General features: G+C 38.6%; 1 protein-coding gene across 2 annotated transcripts in view; it reads left to right on the forward strand.

Moving 5' to 3' along the window:
• Nucleotides 1-9,189: 9,189 nt before the first annotated feature.
• Nucleotides 9,190-25,803, forward strand: part of ATRNL1 (attractin like 1) — a 772,750-nt gene continuing 756,136 nt past the window's right edge. For both annotated transcript variants that reach the window (XM_025917756.2, XM_086680957.1), the window contains exon 1: nt 9,190-9,638. In XM_025917756.2, coding sequence (XP_025773541.2) covers nt 9,334-9,638 — 305 coding nt within the window. In that variant the 5' untranslated portion in view covers nt 9,190-9,333. The remainder of the gene's footprint in view (nt 9,639-25,803) is intronic.

The following is a 25,803-nucleotide window of genomic DNA, read 5'->3' on the forward strand; positions in this document are numbered from 1 at the left end:
CTGGTAACGGGCATCCAGGTGCAGAGGAATTACTAAGCTTGCTCTGTGGTTCCTACTTGGTCCTAGCATCACATGACCCTACTTGGTCCTACAGCAGTGTTCTTCAGGAACAGGTACCATCGAATAGAAGCAGGTACCGTCAAGTAGAGCTTCACAGTTTGAAAAATAACTTTAACATTTACCTCATATGGAATTATAACTCTTCCCCCAACATTTGTGGGGGGGGGGGGCAATTCTTGCTATTTTACAAAAGAAGGAACCGAGGGTGAGTGAGGCATATATTGTTTAGTTGTGGAGACTGGGTCTCCTGGCTCTGTGTCCTGTTCTGCTGGGACTGTCTTGTACTACCTTCCTAAACAAAAAGACTGTGTCCAGTGAGAAAGAACATGGCCATAAAGTATTTAAAAAAATGTCTGCTATCAAGTGGTTTAGATAATTTAATAAACAAAACTCTTGCACATGCTTTCTAGTTGTGGATATAACATTTTTGCTGTTTACTGAAGAACCAGCTTTCCTAGAAAAACATATGTCCTCTTCATGTGCAGAAAGACTTTCAGACTACATTCTAATTTAAGAAATGGAAAACTTGGGGGTCTTGCTTAAAATCAGTGATGTTCATGTTGACTTTTTTTCATTTCATTTAAAATTTCACATCAGCTTCGCAGAGGGACATGGGAGAGGGACTTACAATAAGAAGAATCGTAAGGCTGGTTTTAATTTACTTGTGTACATTTTCAAAATGACTGTGCCTGGAGTCTTCCCAGACTGATGTTTTTAATAAGTAGAATGTCATGTTATCGGGATTTGTGGGGCCTGGCTATCATTTGTCAGATACTTTTCTTTTTTTATATGTGTGCTGTTGTGCAATTCTTTGTCTCTGAGCTCTATTCAGGAAGCCCTAGCTGCATCCTGGTGGCCTCGTTTCTCCTGATCAGACGGTTCATAATTCTCTTTCATGCTCTTTTCCTTGTAAACATAAACATATTTTCCTGTGTCAGGACCCCAAGCAGCTTTCTTAAAAGCTAGTATGTTATTCTTATGAATTGTTTATTTTGCTTGGGAGCTTTTGTTTTTTGAGTACTTCCTGTTTTTCTTACTGTGACTTACTTTTTCTTCAAACAGAGGGAACATGAAACAAACCTTAACTTCACTGAAGGTTTAGAGAAATTCTATCTGGTTTATCTATCTGTGGGCGATGCCTTAGGAGTGTGATTATAGCAGCTGTATTTTTTCACAACTAGAAGAATCCTTTCTGCTACTCACAATCACATGTACCCCTCTATGTTCAATGACACTTTTTTTGGGTACATGACCCCATTTAAAGTTGGTTTGTTCGGATGTACGATGCATGCTACAGCATAGTACAGTGATTACTAATATTAGAGTCATCTTGAGACAGTAGACTTATCTATTGGGGAAAAATCATGACTTCTGAAAATAAGAGTGTGATATTTTCTTTTTTGTTACCTGATTCAAATTGGACTTTTGTTCATTTTTATTGACGGAACTGTATTTTAAAAAGAGTTTTGCTCTCTCTTCTCATGAAGGAAAGTGACAGCCAATGATTTCCTTGGTATAGAGTAGAGAAAAGGTCCCTGATCTTTTTATCTTCTAGATCCCCTCATTCCTTTCAATGATACCCCATTGAGGAGAGGATAGGGAGCCTAGTCGGTGTCTTGCAACAGGTTGGAGAGTTCCAAACGTAGGCATCCCTTCATGACACAGGTTGCCATGCCTTCAGTCATGGGCCATGACTTTCTTTCCTTTGTTTTCTTCTTTCTTACATTCTCCTCCCATTCAGTACATCAAATCCTTACATTTCCATTTTCAAGAGGAATTTTGCTCCTGGCTTGGCTTGTCTAATGGCATTTTTTTTAAACTATGCCTATTTCCTTTTTAGCTTTTTTCTCCATACTCAGGCAGGAACTTTATTCAGCCAGCTAACGGATATTAATTGATAATTTTTATATTGCAGACTCCGAGCTTTCAATGTATACCTTTAGCTCTGCTAGTAAACTTTCATTTGGTCCAAGTTTTGGGTCCAGGGTTTATTTTTTGGCTGTCTGTCCTTTGTTTGGGTTAGATTTGCTTCTGCTGTCACTAACTTGTGTGATGTTGGGCAAGTCACTTTACAGAGCTTTGGAAGACCTTCCTGGAGCTAAGCATGGATGATAAATTAACTTCTATATGTCTCCTATTAGCCTGAACTATGGGGTATAGGACAAATAAAACTAGAAAAATGCACTGCATTTCAGAAGAGCTCGGGTTTTAGACTCAGCTCTACCACTGTGTGAGTTTGGACAAGATACTTCAATTTTCTGGATACCTGCATCTCATTTGTAAAATGGACTAGATCCATCTTCAAAATAATAAGGCTTTCTAATAGCTCTGCCTGTTTCTTTGTGTTTTTGTATTTGTGTGTTGTAGCAGCCTAAATCTCTTTCAATAATCCTTTCTCTCACATGGAATTAGAATTAATTCTGTTTCTAAGAGTAATTTTTGATGAACATTAAATATAAAAATTTGTATAGTGCTTTGCCATTTATCATGTCCTTTCATAGTTTCTTTTCAGACCCTCATCTGCACTCTGAAATGGACACTGATGGGTACTTAGATTTTCCCATGTTATAGGTGGGGAAACTGAGGCATAGAGGTTAATGGGTAATGCAGGAGTAATCAGTATATAGGAGGCAGAATTAGAAATGAAACCCAGGTTCTTGTCTTAGGCCATACGCTATCTGTGAGATTTTTTATGAACCCACATTTTAACTTATTATTTTTTTAGAAGTAAATTTTAATTTTCAAAGAGTACTAAAAGCCTTTTAATAAAATGTTTCATCTCTTGCCCCTGTTCCTTATTTCCTAAGACAAAGCAGCGTTCACTCATCAGTGTAGTATACTTACACTACTATTTCTAGATTTATTAATTTTGGACATGGAATTATTTCTTATTAAGTCATTAAGGATTTAGCCCCACCCATCTTTACCCTTCTCCCACCTTTTTAATATAGACATATTATACATTCTTGGCAAATCAATAGTGTTTATATAATTATGACTATGTAAATATTATTTACTGATAAACTATCTTGTACAGGTTTCCTTTTTTTCCTTAGTCGACAATTGCTTCATTTTGTTCATTTACTTGGTTTTCTGTGTGCTTATTCCATTTTTCTCCCAAATACTCCAAGATCCATCACATATTACTAGTGTTTTTTCCAAAGCTCAAACAATTCCGAGCAGTCACATCTATTATTTTCCTAGATACCTCCCTCCCCAGCCCTCTGTTCCAGGTTGGACTGGTTGCTCTGTTGGCTTGGGGCACACAGCTGCCACTCATTCCAGGATGACTCCTTACAAGTCTCTTATGTTCAGTCTCTTCTCCCTTTACACCATTCTCCAGGAGTTTTCTAAAGAAGGGTACCCTACAAGATATATTTTACAAGGCTCTGCATGTCTGAAAATGTCTTCGTCCTTATACTTGATCTATAGTTTGGCTGGGTATAGAATTCTAGGTTGACAGTAATTTCCCTTCTATCTCTACTTACTTTTAGCATCTAGTTTTGCTGTTGAGAATTTCAATGCTATTCTTACTTTCAATCCATTGCCTTTGCCTTTTTTTTTTTTACTTTTTTTCCATTTGTGAGTCTTTTAAATTCAATGTTTTAGGCTACAGTGGGTTTTTCATATGGAGGTTAAGTTCAGTTCTGGGAAATCTTATGTTGAAGAATTTGATACAAATTTTATCTTCGGGGTGCCTGGGTGGCTCAGTGGTTAAGCGTCCAACTTTGGCTCAGGTCATGATCTCATTGTTTGTGAGTTTGAGCCCCGTGTCAGGTTCTGTGCTGACAGCTCAGAGCCTGGAGCCTGCTTTAGGTTCTGTGTCTCCCTCTCTCTCTGCCCCTCCCCCATTCACACTCTGTCTCTCTCTCCTTCAAAAATAAATAAACATCAAAAAAAATAAAAAAAAACAATTTTATCTTCTACAAGGAGTTGTGCATTAATATACTATCACATTAATAAATGTACAGTATTATAAATTCCTAATTAAAGATAGTGTCTGTTGAGCATAATCATTAATGAATCCCCTTTTCCCTTAGTTTTTTCCTCCTTGATAAGAAGAGAAACTTTGTCTTTTTATTCTAATTTCTAGGAGATTTCCTAGACTTTATTTTCCAAGATTTTTATTGCATTTTAATTTTTTTGAATTTTTTGTTCTGGAATGTCTTTTTGCTTATTAAAGAGGATCCAGTTCTGATTTTATGATTGCATAAATCTTCCCTTCTCATTTGACTGTGTTCCTTTAATTTCCTTTTCTGTTTGTTTTGGTTTCTATCTTTTATGTCTAATGAATTCTTACTGTCTGTATTTAAGAGAGAGCCATGAAAAATTGACTCTTCATTGGCTGGGGACCATTTGGTTTAGAGATCCCAAATTAAAGTATATTTTCTCTAGGACTATTCAATTTATGCAGATAAATATCTTTCAATTTTCTGCCTGGGGGCTATTCAATTGTTCTGAGAACAGGTAGGAAAAGGTGGTAGGGAAATCCACTATTCATTGTACAGATTTCACCTAATCTCTCCATTTTCATCTGTGTACCTCACTCTCTCCTTCCATTATGGCTGGTGCTCTAAGTCTAGATCCTCTGAGATCCACTTTCTTAAGAGATTTAACTTCCTGTCAGGATTGGTCTGGGAATGTCTTTGGCAGCTTGGGGTGAGGAAGGGGACCATGGGTCCTTATATTGTCCTCAACTATTCTCGGTGTTTTTATCCTTGAGCCCCACCTTGACCTTCCATAGTACTTCTTGTCTATGAGTCCTGGGCTCTCCAGGCTTATTTTTATTTTTATTTTATTTTTGTTATTTATCTCAGTAAGTATAAATGTTATAATTATCACTTCTCCATTCATTTTCCTCTTTCCAGTGCATGACATTTCCAAATGCATCGACATGTCAACTAATTGGTTCTTCTCTCATTTTCTCTGTTATTGAGTTTATACCTTTAAAATTCTTTAAAAAACTTTTTTTCTTGTCAAGTTGGTAGAGTTTGGAGCAGAGATAAATCCACATACTTAGTCTACTATGTTTAACAGGAAGTCCTAGCCCATATTTTTATTGAATTCAATTTCATGAAAGGCAAATTTGTGCAACTGACTACTGGCATTAAACTTTTTTGGGGGCAATAAGTCTGAATATTTAGGATGAAATTTGGAGTATGTTCATTTTATTTCCTAGTTAAAAAAATGTATCAGCCCAGCATTGTCAATTTAGATTCTTTGGAATTATTTCCTTGGATTTACTTATAACAATATGTTTGAAATGTGTTAAGTAGAAAAAATTGGCAGGATCAGAGTGTATGTGTGTGTTTGCAAGTGTGACAGCAAAAGAAACTGACAGAATCCAAGAAAAAAAGCCGAGTGTTAGATTTTGGTGGGGATGAGGGTGGGTTTGTGGCACATAGTCACGCAAATATTTTTAATACCATCAATACTTTTTTAGTGAGTACCTGAAGTTGATTTTTCCTTTACTGTCTAGGGCCACAGACCACGCATGCTTTATCAGTGTCTTAAAAATACTGTTCCAATGACATTAAGGGTCCCTTTGAGCAAATGCACTTCTGCCTCTTGAGGCTAGGCTATCTTGATGTAGCTCTCATTATCTTGGCTGCCTTCAGAAGCCTCGTATGGGCCAAACGGTGAACAATAGAGATCATTCTTTCGTCAAGCAACCGAGAAGGGGCTGCTTTGGTTCATTAGTCCAAATAGGATCTTTCACTTTTTGAGTCGCAATCAAAAGATCAGTGGAACTGTCATTTCTCTTGTTCTTAAAAAATCGTTTGAATTTCTTTCAGTTTAGCAGTGTGAAGTCTTAGCTTTTTGCCCATCACCTTATGGTACCATTGTTAAATAGTATGAATGGAAATGACACACATTCCCCAAATATCTAAAGGTCCTGGTATAAGGTTAATTGTGGAGAAAACAAATATATTTTTCTTATCTTTTCCCTTGGAGAAATTGTAATAGATAATTCCAATCTTAACAGTTTCATCCTACTTCAGTAAAACTGATTTTCCCTCCACTACCTCTTTGGAGGAAATTTTCACCTTTCTGCTGGATTTATGACTGCTATTACCAATACCATGAATTATTATAGTGTCGGATAGCACTACTAGGATGCTGACTCTACCCTTTTAGAAAAAAGATGTAACATCATGTTGGAATTTTAAAATTTCTTGATCACAGAAGACACTGAAACATTAGTCTAGATTCTAGGCAAGCTTTATCACTGACTTTTTGTGTGACTGTTGTAAATCATTTAAGTATTCTGTGTCTGTTATTTGTAAAATATGTGACCCTCCCCTGTATAAGGAACTCCTAATCTACTGAGCCTAACAGATAACAGATAAGCTTGTCCAGGGGTAGACCTCATGGTTTATTCATCTTTGTTTTCTCTTCCTTAAATTCATAGTAGTTACTCAGTAAATGTTGACAAAAACAGCATGAAAGGAAAAAAAAAAGGATATAGGGCAAGTGGTGATCCTGTGAGATCCTTGTGACAGTAATTTTATATAGATTTAGTATATTCAGCTTGATTCTAAAGGCAAAGTTGAGAGGAAGCCTGTGGGGCTGAAGGTTCTTCAGTGTTAACATGAGGTACTGAGATGATTACAGTGGTTACAAGATTAAAAGATACATATTTTTAATGGGCAAATCCTTTGCTCGAATATAGGCCACAGTCAGTATGTGGCTGAGCAGTGATGTCTCTTGTTAAAGGGGCTCTCCAGTGTACCTTTTCAATTACCTTCGCACTCACTGACTGTTTTAAAAACTTGGCCACCTTCCACATTTCTGAAAGCTACTCTACATTAGCTGGGAGAAAGACGTGGCTCCCTTTAAACTTTGGCTGGCATGAGAGAAGAATGGAGAAGGCAGCAGAGATTGTTCATATATGGCCACTACTAGAAAGAGTTCTGGATTTTACAGTCATGGAATTTAAAAGGTGTGATCCAGACGATATCCTCCTTTCAAATTTTTTTTTTTTCCAGAATGTTCTACCCCCTTCTGCCTTCATTTCAAGTAGTCTCTAAGGAGCATCCTGATATAGAAAAGATGTGAAAGGAAGAAGGGGCTGTCCTCGTTTTCAGGTTTGAGGATGACATTTCTAGTACTGATATTATGGGGGAATTGTGATTTGTCTGTTGCATTAATGAAAGCCATGGTTTTCCTTTTTTTCCTTTAAGAGAGTCACCTTTTTCTGGACCTTCGTTTTCCCTTCTTAAGTCACTGCTGAGGCATTTGTAAACCAAGCCAACACTTGCATTTTATTCACCAAAGTAGAACAAAGCATTTGCTAATAGAAATAGCCGGGTAACTAGTGGAAAAAAGACACAGGACTGATGGAAATCAGAGGCCTTGCATTTAAAGCTCCATTCATTACTTACCCCCAACCTGCCATTGACAAATCTTTCAACCTTTCTGAGTCACTCTCTATCCTCATCCGCAAAATGGGGTTAATGGAGGATTTCCTCTGCGCAGTGGGGATAAAAGATTAAAAGAGATGATGTGGGTACATTACGCCCGAAATAAACATGAGTTGAATTTTAACAATATGACTGTGTGGTTCCAAACTAAAACTTTTTCTCCTTTCGCTGTCAGAAATGCCTTTGGTAGATTGCAAATTCTTTTTCATACTGTCTACTCTTCGTTGGTGGGGATCCCTTTTCATTGCTTGTAACTCGAGTATACATGGCTGCAATTTTGGGTTCGGCTTCCTTTCTCAAGGGTTTGAAATAGGCTGTTTAGAGAAGGCACGAAAGTACAAAGCAAAAATTTCAGCATATGCTAGCAAATCTTGGAAAGTCACCTAAACGAGGAAAGACGGTCGCTGAGAGAGGAAAACGGCTCTTTTCTGGGCATCATCTCTTCCCTTCTGAAGGGGGGGGGGGGAAGCCCCGATGTTGCAATATTTTTCAAGGCACAGTATTGTCCCAGATGGAGGAGGAAACACTGACAAGCAGAAAAGGAGATACCTGGGGTTCCGAGGCAGCACGGGGCAGGGGCGGCGCGCCCAGGGCTCAGAGCCTCGCCGCTCTTTGTTGGGGGCGGGGGAGTCACCGTGTCCGTGGAAGAAATGGCTCCCCCTCTGAGAAGTCCCTCCGCGGCAGCGGCTCCGCGACCCTCGCCGGCCCCTAGCCCCCGCCCCTCCCAGTTCCTGCGGACCCCACAGCGCGTGGGACTGCGGTGCCTTTAAGCCTTCTGCCTGCTGCACATGCTCAGCTCTTTGTGTGTTGTTGGGAGTTTTTCTAAGAAAAAAAGAAGAAATAGGCAGGAGGATGGGGCGGAGGAAGGGGAAACGCGGGGGGAAGAGCGCTGCACTTTTGCAGCTGTAGCCGGCCGACGGGAAGGGCTTCTTTTTGCTGAAGCTGCGAAGCCGGCCGAGCTGCTTTTTCGTTCCTGGGGCTCAGGGCGCGCGTGGCGCGAGTGGGGCCGGGTCCCCCCCCCCCCCCCGTCCCCCCGCCGTCCCCCCAGTGCACGGAGGCGAAGGGCACCTCGGGCACGCGGGCCGCACCTGGGGGGCCAGTCTCCCCGCAGCTCGCGGGTCGCGCCGGGTGGGCGCGCGCGGGGGAGTCCCCGGTCCCTGTCAGGGCGGGGCGAGACCACGGCTCTGGGTCCGTGGGGGGGGGGGGGGAGCGTGGGCACGCGCGAGCGGGGGCGGGCGGTCCAACGCACCGCGGGCTCCAGTCGCAGCCCCGGTGGCCGGCTGACGGCACGGGGGGAGAAGATGGCTGCTGGGGGGCCGCCGGCCGCCGGCCCGGCGGTGCGGCGCTGAGCCCCGCTGCCCGGATCCCCCTCCCGCGTTGGGCGCGCCCACCTCGGGGCTCCCGCGGGCCCCCGCCCTACCGGGCGCGCGGGGCTGGAGCCGAGGCAGTTGGCGCGAGCCGCGGGCGAGGCGGGGCCGCGCGCGGGGTCCCCTCCCCCTCCCCCTCCCGCAGGTCCCCTCCGGAGCGCTCCTCGCCGCCCGCGCCGCCCGCTCTCCGCCTCCGGCCCGGCCCGGGGCGCCGCGGCAGTGGGCTTGGCTCGCCGAGGACAAGGTCAGGAGACCGAGAGGCGATGCTCCAGTGCGACTGGAGGGAGCCGAACGGAGGCGACAGCGGCTGGGATCTGTCCCTCCTGACCGGGGAGCGGGACTGGGGCAGGCGCCGGTGAGGCGGAGGAGGAGAAGCGGCGGCGGCGGCGGCGGCGCGGTTTTCTCCGGCCGGATTTCCTCTCCTGGAGCATCGCTGTCCGCGCCCGCGAGCGCAGCCCCGCCGGGCAGGGGCCCCGGGGAAGATGGAGCCGGGGGGCCGGGCCCGCATTGGCCCCCCGCAGCCGGCGGCCCCGGGGCTGTGGAGGGCTCGGCCGGCGGGCGGCGGCGGCGGCGGCGGCGGCGGTGGCGCCTCCTCCTGGCTGCTGGACGGGAACAGCTGGCTGCTGTGCTATGGCTTCCTCTACCTGGCCCTCTACGCGCAGGTGTCCCAGTCCAAGCCGTGCGAGAGGACCGGCTCCTGCTTCTCGGGCCGCTGTGTCAACTCCACCTGCCTCTGCGACCCGGGCTGGGTGGGGGACCAGTGCCAGCACTGCCAGGGCAGGTTCAAGTAAGTGCCTTCGCCGGACTCCGCATCTCAGCCCTGCCCCGCACCGGTCGCGCCCCCTCCCATCCTTCGCCCCCCTCCCCGTGTTCTCAGGCGGCCTCGGGTCCCCCGGCTGGGCGCCACCCGCGGCACGCGCCGCGAGCGGGGTCCTCGCCTCCCTCTGCAGCCCTGGAGCCCCCGGGGCGCTGGGCTCCGCGCGGAGCCCCGACCTCTGGGCACTCGAAGCTCTCTCCGTGGTCCAGATGTCCGCAGCGACTTCTGGTCCCCTGCTCATCAGCATTTCCGTACTCAGTTATGGTGCCAAACACCATTTTGTTAGGTCACTAGTTTTTAATGGAAAAATGTGCAAGTAACTCCTGAAATACTTGGACGATGCAAGACAATCAATCAATGCAGAAATGTAAAGGTTAAAAGTTATGGTCTCCCAGTACGTCCCTCTATTCGCATCCTACTGCTCTCTCTAGAGGTAGCCGTTGATAACATTTTAGTTTATTTAGTAATAAAGAGTTTATGATGGGGTTACTCTGTGCCAAACACTGTTAAGCGCCTGACGTGGATTATCTCGTTCGTTCCTCACAACAACTCTGCGAGTTGCTAGAATTATTATGCCGGATTCACAGAGATAACTGGAGGCAACGGGTTTAAGTAATTTGCCCAGGATTGCACAGTGGTAAGGGCCGAATTATGATTCCGAATCAGCTAGTTTAACTCTAGATTGTTTACTTATAGCCAATATATTATGTTGAATTTGCTAGGACAGGTTTAATTGAGAATACAAGAGTGACTTTGGGTTACATAAAATGGTGAAATATCTGGACTCTTTAATATAGGGAAGGTAGTGGATTTTTCCAACTGTTTGTTTCACTATCAGCTGCCGTGTGAGAGCATCATCGTCTTTTTTCCTGAAGCTCAAGGCCCTAAGGAGTTTGCGTTACAATAGTAAAAGACACATTCCCCCTATTGGTGGATAAATTTTACGTTCCTGCCTGATAGGGAAAGAAATGGGTGAGTGCGGGGGAGTAGCAAGATACTTGAGGCCATTAGGGTAGCCACCTGACAATCTGCAGGTAACAGTCATTAAGTAAGGCAACTTCTTAGACGGTTACTGTGAAGTTTGCTGGCTGTTTTGTGGCTCTGAAATAACACTGGGTAGATTACTGATATTTATTGTCAGGATGATAGCAAAATCTAAGTGAAATGTCTCCGTCTGTAAGGCAGAGCTAGGAATATTGTCCACCTTATTAATGTGTTATAGGAAAATGCCCTGGGAGTTTTGTTTTATTTTATTTTATTAGGAAAATGTCCTTGGAGTTTTAAATATAGCATATTTTCCTTTTTTTTTTTTTTTAACTGTTGCTAGTTAAAACAGTGTTCCTTAAAGCTCTTGTGAAACTATTTTTTTTTAAAGGACACTTTAATTTTAGGTAGATCCTATTATTTAAATTTACAGCAGGCTTTTGGAAGTGAAATCTCAAAGTGAAGCTTTATGACGTTCATTTGTGGCAATAGGTTGAAATGTTTTCTCACTTCTTACTTTCACAAATTAGTATAATAGTATAGTTTTGTTTGGTACTTTTTTGATTGGGAAGAGGTGCTAATTAAAAGTTTTAAAAAGTGTTTTAAGATAAGGAAAGATGTCTTATTGAATTGTGCTTGTTCATAGTGTTTTTTTTTTTTTTTTAACTTAAGTGTTTTTAAACTTGGGCTATGACAATTCAGCCAGCCTTTTTATCAACCAAGAATCTTGAACATATAAACTGGCAGCCAAAAATGAAAAAAGCTGCATCAATTTTTTACATCTTTCTATTAATAGATAGGAAGATTGCTTGATTCATATGTGATTTAGGGATTTTGGCCTTTGTGTGGGTGGATTTGCTCCATTTACCTAAAGAGGACAAAGATTGCTGTAGTGCTGAGAAGCTTCTGTATACATTTTATAGTAGTGGAACTTGTTAATCAGCTAGGTCCGTAGCCTGTAACCTTGCTAGCAGATGTTGTCCCAGTTAGTAGGCAAGGTCACAGATCAAGTTAAACCAGCTTAAATAACATGGGGAGATGATGTTCATAAACATAATATGTTAGTGAGTAAGGAATAGTTTCTTTAATACAGTTAATTAACAAACCCTGAACTAATCATTGAATATAAATAAATTCTTTGGAAGTCGTTATATGATTCATTGTACTGTATTGGTAAGTACTTTTTCATTTCTCTGTGGAATACAAGCTATTAATTAGATAAATAAAATGGCACTACTCTGTGTTTTATGTATACTCCTAGGGGTAGAACGTGGTAGTTAATGTTAAAGGGAAGAATCAATTTAGAAGACGGGAATTCTTCCTGGTAGAGTATATGCTAAGCTAAGAAAGGTTTGTTTGAAGTTTGGTGGCTTATTTTATTCAGCATTTGAAGTAATGTAGTGGGAAAGACTTTAACTGGAAATTCTCACTTCATTAATTATCTTGAAAATCTTTTACTAAACTGAAGGATAGCAACCTAGAAAACATATCAAAAATGATCAATCTTGGTAAGCAGGTGTCAAAATTAATTGGCTGGTTTCATGATAACTTAGGTGTTTTTTGTTTTTTTGTTTTTTGTTTTTCCTACTGTAGGGATTTTACTGAGAATGAGAGTATTCCTAAAATGGTTCTTTAGAATGAAAGATTAATGTTGGGGGAGGGGGCGGAGTGCAGAAGGAAATGTATCAAAAGTGGTACTTTAGTTCTTTAAGCATTGATTGTAGTCTTTTATCTGTTTCCATTTGAATAGAATAAAACACATAGAATTACAAGCGATTTCTCACAGAGGTATAATGAAATGAATACTGATCTTTGACTAAAGCTAGGCTGAAATGTTTAGGACTGAGAATCAGGACCGTGCCAATTTGAAACATAAGGATATGATACATGCTAATTTGAGTAATAGTTACTTGAGTAGCTTAGTAGAACATTAGTTCAGAAAACAATTTGCTGCAACCTTTACCAAAATGAATGGCATTCTCTTTTAGAAACCAGTTCTTTAGAATTATTTCTGTAGAATAGTTGAGATTTATATTTATATAAATTTATATTTTGTGATCAGACTTGGACATTTTCTTGTTAATGTGACTTAGGGGCCTATGACTTCTAGTTTCTATATAAAACCTAAATTAATGCTCTGAGATTGGAAAATATTTCATTATATTAACAATTTCTAAATGTAAATTTATTAAAACATTTATTGGATATTTTTCTAAAATCTATTACATCTTATATGTTTAATGTGTACATATTTTTAGAAAATTTTTATTTCTTTTGAGAAAGGGAGGGAGACAGAGTGAGCGAGGGGAAGGGACAGAGAGAGAGAGAGAGGGAGAGGGACAGAGAGAGAGAGAGAGAGAGAGAGAGAATCCCAAGCAGGCTCTGTGTTGTCAGTGCAGAGCCCGACATGGGGCTCGATCTCACGAATTGTGAGATCATTACCTGAGTCGAAATCAAGATTTGGATGCTTAACTGACTTAGCCACCCAGGTGGCCACTGTACATAGATTTTTTTTTTAAAACTCTTAGGTTAGTCAGATGTGGATACTGAAATTCTCATATTTATTTATTTTTTTTTTTTTTAATTTTTTTTCAACGTTTTTTATTTATTTTTGGGACAGAGAGAGACAGAGCATGAACGGGGGAGGGGCAGAGAGAGAGGGAGACACAGAATCGGAAACAGGCTCCAGGCTCTGAGCCATCAGCCCAGAGCCCGACGCAGGGCTCGAACTCACGGACCGCGAGATCGTGACCTGGCTGAAGTCGGACGCTTAACCGACTGCGCCACCCAGGCGCCCTGAAATTCTCATATTTATAATAGAAGTATTCTATTTCTGGTGACAGCAAAATGAAGATATACTGTTAAGAATTTCTTTGCTGTTATGAACAGAAAGGGGCAGGGTTAATTATGTAAATATGTTTTCTTAACTACTTTTAAACACATATTTGGAATCTTTTTTATTAATAGTAGAGAAACTGTCAGTAACACTGAAGGTGCACCCAATACTCTCTGACCTCTTTCTCCCTCCTTCTTTCCTTTCCTTCCTTCCTTTAATTTTTTAATGCTTTCACCCATAAGTTTTTTTTTAAGTTTTTATTTAAGTTGCAGTTAGTTACCATACAGTGTAATAATAGTTTCAGGTATACAATATAGTGATTCAGCACTTCATACAACACCCAGTGCACATTGCAGTAAGTGTACTCCTTCTTAATTCCCAGCCCAACCCCCCTTCCTTTCTGGTAACAGTCTTCTTTATTTTAAACTAAGATTATAATATGTAATTTATATACATGGGTTCTTTATATTATTAAAACATACAGTTACACAGTATAAATTTAAAACAGTCTGAATAGAATATTTCTAAGATCCTAAATTGATAAAGTAAGTTATTTGTGGTAGCATGGTTTTCAAGACCACTTGTCTGCAGATTTGACTCTGCTCCTGTTTTTTTTTTTTTTTTTCTTTTTCTTTTTCTTTCTTTCTGTACTTGTCTTTATTCTCTTTCCTGTCTGGTCTTTGGTTGGCTGATTACTAGACATCTTTCAGATCTTAGCTTACACTAGTACCTAAAGGAGGCTTTTCTGACTTGTCAAACTGTGCCCCCTTATTATACACTCTTACAGCAGTCTTTTTCCTTTTTATTACTTTCAAAAGGAATTATTTAATTGGAATTATAAGTTTTTTCAGTATTTTTAAGACCTTTATTGAGGTATAGTTGACATGCAATAAATTATAAAATTTAAAAAGTTTTGTCTCTGAAACTATCACCATAATCATAATCATAAAAATATCTATCACACCCAAAAGTTCCATGTGCCCCTTCATAATCCTTCCCTCTCCTTCCTGCTGCTTCTCCCTATCCCTAGGCAATTACTGAGCTGCTTTCTGTCACTGTAGACTTGTTGGATTTTTTAGAATTTTATATAAGTGAAATTATACATTGTGTATTATTCCCTTTTGTCTGGCTTCATTCACACACCTTATTTATTTTGAGATTCATTAATGGTGTATCAGAAGTTTATTCCTTTTAATTGCTGAGTAGTATTCCGATGTATGGATATACCACTATTTGTTTTTCACCCACAGAAGGGCATGTAGGTTGTTTCTAGTTTTTGGCTATTCTGTATAAAGTTGGTATAATCTTTTATGCAGAAGTCTTTATACGGACATATGCTTTCATTTGTCTTGGGTAAACACTGAAGAATGGAATGACTGGTTCACATAGCAGATACATGTTTACCTTTTCAACAAACTGACAAACTGTTTTCCAGAGTGGTTCTATTATTTACATTCCCACCATCAGTGTAGGAATCTTCTATTTAATTCACATTCTCACCAACACTTGGTGTGGTCAGTCTTTTAAATTTTGGCAGTTCTAATTTGTATGTAGTGATATGTCATTGTGGTTTAATTTGCATTTTTCTAATGACTAATGGTGTTGAGCATCTTGTCATGTGCTTACTTGCCATCTGTATATCTTCTTTGGAGAGGTATCTGTTCAAAACTTGCACATTTAAAAACATTCTTATTACTGATTTTTATGAGTTTTTTACACATTCTGGATATTAGTTCCATATCAGATATATCATTTGCAAATGTTTTTTTCTTGGCTGGGGCTTGTCTTTTTATTCTCTGAACAGAGAATTTGTTTTCAAAGAACACAAGTGTTAACCATTTTTTAAAAAAATGTTAACTTATTTATTTTTGAGTGGGGAGAGAGGGAGAGGGAGAGAGAAAAAGAGAGAGAAAACACAAGTGGGGGAGGAGAGACACAATCTGAAGCAGGCTCCAGGCTCTGAGCTGTTAGTGTAGAGCCTGATGAGGGGCTCAAACCCACGAGCCATGAGATCATGACCTGAGCCAAAGTCAGACGCTTAACTGACTGAGCCACCCAGGTGCCCCAAAGAACACAAGCTTTAAATTTGATGAATTCATTTCTTTCTTTTAGGTGTTACATTTTTGGTGTTATATCTACGAGACCTTTGCCTAGCTTATAATTCCTCTTGAATTTTTTTCTAGAATTTTAGACTTTACATTTAGTTTTAGACTTTACATTTAGTTTTATAGTTTGAGTTAATTTCTGCATATGGTGAGAGGTGGGGATCTCAATTCTTTCTTTCTTAGTTTTTTTACATATAGAAATTCAGTTGTTCCGGGACCATTTTAAGAAGACTATCCTTTCTCTGATGAGTAGCTTTATATCTTTGCCAAAACCAGTTGTTCATATATTTGTGTGTTTATTTGTGGATTCTACTCTGTTCCATTGATTTCATTGTCTGTTTGTATGTCAAGACAATAATATCTTGGTTATTGTAGCTTTATAAGTCTTGAACTCAGCAAATATTAAGTCCTTCAATTTTGCCCTTTTTTCAATTATTTTGGCTATTCCAGGTTCTTTTGATTTCCTTATGAATTTCAGAATCATCTTGCCAATTTCTTCAAAAAAAGTCTGCAGAGATTTTACTTGGGATTGTGTTGAAGTTATAGACCAGTTTGGGGGGACAATTGACCTCTTATTAATATTTTTTCTGACTCATGAACATGGTATATCTCTCCTTTTATTTAGGTCTTCTTTAATCTCTCAGCAAAATTTAAAAATTTTTACTGAACAGTTCTTACAACACTTGTCAGTTTTTCCCTAAATATTTCACATTTTTGGATGCTGTTATAAACTATATATATTTTTACTTTTAATTTCTGATTGTTGCTATTATATGGAAATACAACTTTTTTTTTTAAATTTTTTTTTTTCAACGTTTATTTATTTTTGGGACAGAGAGAGACAGAGCATGAACGGGGGAGGGGCAGAGAGAGAGAGGGAGACACAGAATCGGAAACAGGCTCCAGGTCTGAGCCATCAGCCCAGAGCCTGATGTGGGGCTCGAACTCATGGACCGCGAGATCGGGACCTGGCTGAAGTCGGACGCTTAACCGACTGCGCCACCCAGGCGCCCCTACAACTTTTTTTTTTTAAGTTAATCTTGTGTCTTTCATTCTTACTAAGCTCATTAGTTGTAGTAGATTTCTATAGATTCCTTATGATATTTTGAATAGATGATTATGTTGTTTGCAAACAAAGATACCTTTACTCCTTCGTTTGCAATCTGGATGCCTTTTATTTTCTTGCCTTATTTCACTGCCTACAATCTCCATTGCAGTGAGCTATACATGTGGTGGCAGGGGTCAACTGTATGTCATTCCTGATTTAGGGGGACAATATTTAATCTGTAACCATTAATATGATGTTATCTAAATTTTTTGTAGATCTCTTTTATTGCATTGAGGATGCTTTTTTCTGTTCCTAGTTTGCTGAGAGTTTTTATTGGGATGGATATTGGATTGTGTTGAATACTTTTTCTGCATCTATTGAGGTGATCATATCATTTTTCTGTTTGTTGATATTATGAATTATATTGCTTTCATTTGATGTTGCCTTCATTTGATTTAACATATATAACTACAGGTTCAATTTAAGTAATATATGTATATATATGACTGTATAACTAGAATTTGTTAAGATTTATTTTCCAGAATATTGTCCATCATGGTAAACAGTCCTTGTGCATGTGAAAAGAATGTGTATGATGGGTGGAACGTTCTATACATTTCAGGAGACTGAGTTGATTCACAGTTTTGTTCAAGTTTTCTGAAACCTTTGATTTTCTGCCTATTTCTATCAGTTATTGGGAGAGTGGTATTAAAATCTTCAGTTATAATTTTGCATTTATCTTTTTTACCCCTGTAGTCTTATCTGTTTTGCCTCATGTATTTTGAAGCTCTGTTATTAAGTGCATAGAATTCCTTTTGATAAATTGACCCTTTTTTCATTATGAGATGACTGTTGAAAAGATGATCCTTTTTTCATTGATGTCTTTGTACCTTTGTTAAAAATCAATTGCATATCTCTATGTCTGTATCTGTTTCTTGACTATGTTCTGTTCCTTTGATCCATGTGTATGTGTCTGTCCTTTTGAGAGTCTCTCTCTTTTTTTGACTATTGTTGCTTTACAGTAATTCTTGAAATTAGATAGTGAGATTCCTATAACTTTTTATTTTTGAAAACTCATCTAGCTTTTTCAGTTATTTGCTTTTCCACATATTAGAATCAGTTTGTCAATTCAAAAAAAAAATCCTACTGAGTGGGATTTTGTTGACTTGGGATCATTTTGGGAAGAACTGACATCTAAACAATACTGACTTCTCCAGTCCACCAACATGATATATTTCTTCATTTATTTAGGTGTTCATTTATTTCTTGCATCACTGTTTTGTAGTTATTAGCTATAGATCCTACATGTATTTTGTTAGATTTATACCCAAATAGTTTGTGTTCTTTGATGCTATTGTAATTGATGTTATTTCTTTCAGTTTGTTTCCATTTGATCATTTTTATTATGTGGGAATACAATTGAGTTTTTAAAATTTTATTTAAATTCAAGTTAGTTAACATACAGTATAATATTGGTTTCAGTAGTAGGACCCAGTGATTCATCACTTACATTTAATACCCATTGTTTATCCCAACAAGTGCCCTCCTTAATGCCCATCACCCATTTAGCCATCCCCCCACTCTACATCCCTCCAGCAACCCTCAGTTTGTTTCTCTGTATTTAAGGGTCTCTTATGGTTTGCCTCTCTCTCTGTTTTTATCTTATTTTTCCTTCTCTTCCCCTATGTTTATCTGTGTTTCTTAAATTCCACATATGAGTGAAATCATATCATAGTTGTCTTTCTCTGCCTGACTTATTTCACTTAGCATAATACACTCTAGTTCGATCCATGTTGTTGCAAATGGCAGGATTTCATTCTTTTTGATTGCCGAGTAGTATTCCATAGTGTATGTGTACACACACATATATACATACATCCATACATACCATATCTTCTTTATTCATTCATCGATTGATGGACATTGGGCATTTTCTATAATTTGGCTGTTTTGTAAATGTTTATTTATTTTTTGAGAGAGAGAAAGAGAGGCAGAGGCAGAGAGAGAGAGAGGGAGACAGAGGATCTGAAGTGGGCAAAGTACTGACAGCAGAGAGCCTGATGCCGGGCTTGAACTCATGAACTGAGATCATGACCTGAGCCGAAGTTGGACGCTTAACTGACTGAGCCACCCAGGTGTCCCAATTTGGCTATTGTTGATAGCACTGGTATAAACATTGGGGTTCATGTGCCCCTTTGAATTAGCATTTTTCTATCCTTTGTGTAAATATCTAGTAGTGCAATTGCTAGTCCTTAGTGTATTTCTATTTTTAATTTTTTGAGAAATCTCCATACTGTTTTCCGGAGTGGCTGCACCAGTTTGCATTCCCACCAACAGTACAAAAGGACGCCTTTTTCTCTGCATCCTTGCCAACACCTGTTTTTTCCTGAATTGTTAATTTTAGCCGTTCTTACAGGTGTGAGGTGGTATCTCATTGTGGTTTTGATTTGTGTGTCTCTGATGATGAATGATGTTGACTTTGTATCCTGCAAGTTTGCTAAACCCACTTAGTTTTAGTAGCTTTTCTTATATAGATTCCTTGGAATTTTCTACATAGACAATTAGGTTATCTGTGCATGGAGACCATTTTACTTCTTCCTTTATAATTATATAAATATAATTTATGGGATAAACCCCACTTGGTCACAATATATTGTAATTTTTGTATATTGGTGTATTTGATTTGCTGTTTTGTTGAGGATTTTTGCTTCTGTATTCTCAAAAGATACTGCTTTGTAATTTTCTTTAATGGCTTTTCTTATGATAATGGTAGCCCTATAAAATGAATTAGAAATTGCCCCGTCTTCTGTTTTCTGGAAGAATTTATGTAGGACTGGTATTACTTTTTTCTCAAATGTTGGTAAAATTCATCAGTGATGCCAGCTGGACCTGAGATTTTCTGTGGAAAGGCTTGCAACTATGATTTCAATTTTTTAAAAAGTTTATTTATTGATTTTTGAGAGAGAGAGAAGGGGGGAGGGACAGAGAGGGAGAGAGAATCCCAAGAAGGTTCAGCACTATCAGTCCAGAGCCTGTCTTCGGGCTTGAATTCCGGAACTGTCAGATCATGACCTGAGATGAAATCAAGAGTCGGATGCTTAACCGACTGAGCCACCCAGGCATCCCTGAATTGAGATTTTAAAATAGATGTAGGGACATTCATTTCATTGATTTCTTTTTGAATGAGTTTTAGTAGGTTGTCTTAGATTGACCATTTCATCTAAGTTTTCAAATTTGTGGGCTTAAAATTGTGTATAATACTCCCTTATTATCCTTTTAGAGTCTGTGGAGTCTTTAGTAATATTTCTTCTATTTCTGATACTGGTAGTTTACATTTTCTTTTTTCTTGCTTAGTCTGTCTATATAATTATTGATGTTAATGATCTTTTCAAAGAATATGTTTGGTTTCATTGATTTCCACTATTTTTTTCTTTTGTTGTTTTCAGTTTCATTGAATGCTGCTTCCTTTGGTTTTAATTTGCTTTTCTTATTCTAATTTCCTAAGATGAAAAGCTTAGATTGTTAATTTGAAAGGTTTTTTCCCTTTCTAATAAAAGCATTTTAATGCTATATGTGTTCTTCTAAGCACTGCTTTAGCTGCATCTCACATATTGTTATGTAGTGCTTTCGTTTTTATTCAGTTCAATATATTTTCCAGTTTTCCTTTAGACATCTTTTTTGGCTTATGTGAGCAATTTTTTAAATTTTCAGATATTTGAGGATTTATCAAAACAGATTTTTCTGTTATTTATTTCTAGTTAAATTCCATTATGTTCAAAGAACATACCTTGTATGATATCAGTCCTTATAAATTTGTTAAGACTTGTGTCTGGAAAAAATATGGTGTATTGTGGTGAATATTAATATGTGCAGTTGAAAATAATTCTCTTGAGTGGAATGTTATAGAAATGTCAGTTGGGTCAAGTTGGTTGTTGATATTGTTTAGACATGTATATCCTTCCTAGATATTCTGTCTGGTTCTGTTGGTCACTGAAAGAAGATTGTTGAAGTCTCCAACTGTAATTATGGATCTGTTTCCTTTCACTTCTGTTAGTTTTGTTTTTGTTTTGAAGCTTTTTTGGTGGGTGCATATACAATTAGAACTGCTATGTTGTTTTGGTGAACTGATCCATTCATCATAGTATCATTTCCTGCCTCTTTGGTAATTGTTTCTGCTTTGAAGTCTACTTTGATATTAATAGCCCCTCTATTTTATATAAATATATATATATAATATATATATATATATTTCACTCCAATCAAATAATCACTTTTTATGTCTTTGTATTGTTTTTCAGTGGTTATGCTAGTATGCTAGTGACTACAATATGCATACCTACCTTTTTGTAATCTTTTCAGAGTTAGAATTATTTTACTTCAGGTAAAATTAAGTTTTAGAACCATGTTTGTCCACTTATCCATCCCCACTCACCTTTGCTATAATTGTCATATATATCAAATGTGCTTGTATGGCAAACCTCATTAGATAAAATTGTAAATTTTGCTTTCAGCAATATACGTATTATAAAGAACTTGAGGGGAAATGTTGTCCTTTATATTTTCTTGGATATCTGCTCACTCTTTTGCTTTTTGCGTATCTCTAGATAGAAATTTCCTCTTAGGGTCATTTTCCTTTAGTATGAACCACTTTTCTTTTCTTTTCCTTTTCTTTTCTTTTTTCTTTTTCTTTTTCTTTTTCTTTTTCTTTTTCTTTTTCTTTTTTCTTGTTTGTATTTCTTTTCAAACATGACTGTTGCTTATGTATTTTCTTAAAAATTTTTTTGGCCTAAAATAATACCTTTATATTGACCTCTTTTGTGAGGGATGTTTTTGCAGGTATAGAATTCTAGGTGGTCAGTTCTTTCCTTTCAGCATTTTATTTTCTATTTATTTTAAAGATTTTTTATTTTTAAGTAATGTCTACAGCTAACATGGGGCTCAAACTCACCACCCCGAGATCAAGAGTTGCACGCTCTACTGACTGAGCCAGCCAAGCGCCCCTCTTTAAATACGTTGCTCAATTCTTTTCTGGCCTTCCATGTTTTCTGGTGGGAAGTCTGCAGTGGTTCTAATTGCTTTTGTTTTATGTATAATGTCATTTTTCTCTAGCTGCTTTCAAGATTTTTCTACATTTTTTGTTTTAAGTAGTTCAGATTATGATGTATCTCAATGTAGCTTTCTTTAAATTTACTGTGGGTAGGGTTTGTTCAGCTTCTTAAATTTATATTTATGTGTTTCACCAAAATGGGATTTTAAAAAATTATTTTTTTAACATATTTTTTCAGTAATCTTGTTTCTTTTTCTGGGACCTCAGTGACACCAATGTTAGGTTTTTGATTTAGCTCCACAGTTTGTTGAGGTTCTGATTTTTTTTTTAAACTTTTCTCTTTTTTCATGGGGCGCCTGGGTGGCACAGTCGGTTAAGCGTCCGACTTCAGCCAGGTCCCGATCTCGCGGTCCGTGAGTTCGAGCCCCGCGCCAGGCTCTGGGCTGATGGCTCAGAGACTGGAGCCTGTTTCCGAATCTGTGTCTCCCTCTCTCTCTGCCCCTCCCCCGTTCATGCCCTGTCTCTCTCTGTCCCAAAAATAAATAAACGTTGAAAAAAAATAAACTTTTCCCTTTTTTCAGATTGTATTATTTCTTTTGAACTATTATTAACTTCACTGACTGTTGCTTCTCTCATCTCCATTTTGCTTTTGAACCCATCCAGTCACTTTTAAAAATTTAAGATGTATTTTTCAGTCTTAGCATTTCCATTTTGTTTTTTTTTATGATTTATATTTCCCCGTTGAGAATTTTTCTCTTTTCATTTTATTTTAGTGTCCTTACTTTTGCCTTGTGGAGTCTAGTTATAATAGTTAATGTCTGTCTGATGATGCAAATGTTTGGATCGTCTCAGGATTGACAGCCATTATCTTTTCCCTTGAGAATTGTTTACATTTTCCTAGTTCTTTGCATGCTCAGTGATTTTTGGATTTATTCTTGGCATCGTGACTATTATGCTGTATAGGTTATGGATCTTGTTATGTTCTGGGGAATGTTGATTTATTGATCTATTTACTTGTTAATTTTATTAAGCCATAGGGTTCTAATAGCTAATTCTTTGTCATGCATTCTGAGGGCAGTCGTTCTAATCTCAGTTCTGTTTTCAAAGCTTTTGGATCTGAATGTACACATGGCATTCATGGATTAGTCTGAGACTTGTGCAGTGTTTTAAGTTTTAATTCAGTTCTGAGAAACTTTAGTAAGCTGCTGTTGGGTCTGTTCCTCATATGAGCTGCTCAGATTAAGCCTGAATCTTGTGTGGGTTCATACACAGAATTAGGGTATTTCTGTCTTCAGCTTTCTCTTCCTTGTGACAGCTTCCATACTCTGGTTTGCAGGGGCACCACCCAGTCATTCTTGCTGGAAAGACAGTTTATTAAAAAAATTTTTTTTTATATTTATTTATTTTTGAGAGACAGAACACAAGTGGGGGGTGGGGGATGGTGGGCAGACAGAGACACACACACAGAATTGGAAGCAGGCTCCAGGCTCTGAGCTATCAGCACAGAGCCCGACGTGGGGCTCAGACTCACAAACTGTGAGATCATGACCTGAGCCAAAGTCGGATATCCGACTGAGCCACCCAGGTGCCGCAAAGACAGTTTTTCCCGTAAGTCCATCTGTACACGTATGTGATGCTGCCATTCTCAAGCTTTGTCATCCTTTTCATCTCTATGGCCATTGTTTTAGTTAAATCCTGAATTTTTCTCTACTGGGTTGTTACAGTAGCTCTTTAACTGATCTCTTTGCTTCTGATTTTTCCCTTGCTAATCTCTTCTTTATTGCTGCAGAGTTTGCTTTATAGAACACAAATTTGGTCATATCTCTTTTTTGAGAGCTAAAGTATTTAAAACAGTGACTCTAAGGTTTCTGATGAGGAATCTGTTGTCATTCAAATGGTTGTTCTGCAGCTAATGTGTAATTTTCCTTTGGCTTTCTTTTTTCCTCTTCAGTTTTTGGAAATTTGATTATGATGTGTAGGGGTATCAAATTTCTTAAGTTTATCTTGTTATTTGCTCTGCTTCTTGCTCTGTATCTTTATATATTTTTCAGGATTTGTAAAATTTTTGTTATCATTTCTTCAAGTATTTTTTTTCATTTCCACACTCTTTCTTCTTTCCTGTGACGCCAAAGAAACAGATGTTACATCTTTTCTTATTGACTTCTTGGTCACTGAAGTTCTGTTCAGACTGTTTCCTTTCTGTTCAGGTTGGATAACTTTTATTTATCTATACGTTCCCTGATTGTTTCCTCTATCCTCTTCATTCTGCTGTTGGGCCCATCTTGTGAGTTGGTATAGAAAGTTTCATTTATTATATTTTCTTTTTCTAAAAATTTATTTATTTATTTTGAGAGAACATGCACAAGCAGGGGAAGGGCAAGGAGAGAGAGACAGAATCCCAAGCAGGCTTCGTGCCATCAGTGCAGAGCCAAATGCAGGGCTTGATCTCAGGAACTGTGAGATCATGACCTGAGCTGAAATCAAGAGTTGGACACTTAACTGACTGAGTCACCCAGGGGCTGCACCCCCCCACCCCCGCCCCAACGATTACATTTTCCATTTCATTCTTTATGTCTTCTGTTTCTTTGCTTGAGACTTTTATTTTTATATTTGTTTCGAAAGTGTCTGCAGCTGCTTGTGCCATTTTTCTGATACCTGCTTTAAGATTCTTCACAGACAATTTTCAGCATCTTTGCCATATCAGTGATGGTACCTCTGATCATCTTTTTTTCAAATGAGTTGAGATGTTCTTGTTTCTTGGTATGGCAAGTAAGTTTGGATTATATCCTGGATATTTTGAGTATTGTGCATGAGATTCTGCATACACTAAATGTTCTGTTGTAGGAGGCCGTCAACTTGTTTTGGTTCAGCATACATGACCTTCACTTTTTATTATTTATATAACGATTATTGAGTTGTAATTTATATGCCATACTATTCATATTTTTAAATCGTTCATTTGTTTTTAGGATATTTGGAGAGTGATGCAACCATTACCATTATCTAATTTTAGAACTTTTTTATATCACCCCTTAAAGAAACCCCATTTTCATCAGCACTCACTCCATATTTCCCCTTCCTGCCAACTCCACTAATCTGGATAGCCACTAATTTACTTTCTGTCTCTGTGAACTTGCCTACTGTGGACATGTTGTATAAATGGAATCAATGTAGTGATTCCAGTCTTTTGTCATGGGCTTTTTTCACTTAGCATGTTTTGAAGTTTCATTCATGTAGCATGTGTCCATTTTTTTTTATTGCTGAATAATACTCCATTGTATTGACATTCTACATTTTGTTAATCCAGTCATCAGTTGTTGGACATTTGAGTTGTTTCTGCCTTTTGACCATTATGAATAATGCTGCCATGAATTTTTTGTACCAAATTTTTGTGTGGACATGTGTTTTTATTTCTCTTGAGTATGTACCTAGGAGTGTGATGATCCATTTTTGTGCTGAGATTTGAATGCCAGTTTAGTTTCCAGAGCCTTGGTTGTACTATTCTGTTCTGCCTTACTCATCTGCTGCCATTCTGAGATACGGATGATATTCCATACCATGGTTAAATTCTAAAAGTTTTTGTTTTGTTGATTCAGATGTGTTTCATGTATGGGCTGCCTGAGGGTGTACCCAGGACTTCATACAGAAGATTTGAAAGATCTCCTTTTTCACCATCTTCATCTTTGTAATCTGTTTCTGTTTTCTAGTTAGGAGGGTGGGGGGTGCTGACTCTGCCAGCATTTGCTTAGTGCAGGGTGGGGATGGTCCAAACTCCAGTGATGAGGTGCAAGGGTGCTGCCTCTTTGCTGGTATTGGTTTAGTGCAGGGCAGGTCTCACTGAAGGGACCCACCTCCGCTTTCTCTTCCAGTGGGGAGGGGAAGGTACTTACTATTTTTATAGGTAAAATATAAGCGTGTTTTTTAAAAAAAAGCACTGTGTAAATTAGAAACATTCAAGTTGATTCTGTGTCCATAAAAAAACAGAACATTTAAGAGCATTTTCCATGTCTTGATATGTTAAGTTTAATGTCAGGCTTCATTTGGACTTTTTGACAATATAATTATGCTAATAATGAATTTTTTCAAGGGAATTCAATTTATTGTTTTATTTCATA

Source organism: Puma concolor, chromosome D2, assembly GCF_028749965.1.
Source record: "Puma concolor isolate L17-30 chromosome D2, mPumCon1.1.hap2, whole genome shotgun sequence".
NCBI classification, from domain to species: Eukaryota; Metazoa; Chordata; class Mammalia; order Carnivora; family Felidae; genus Puma; species Puma concolor.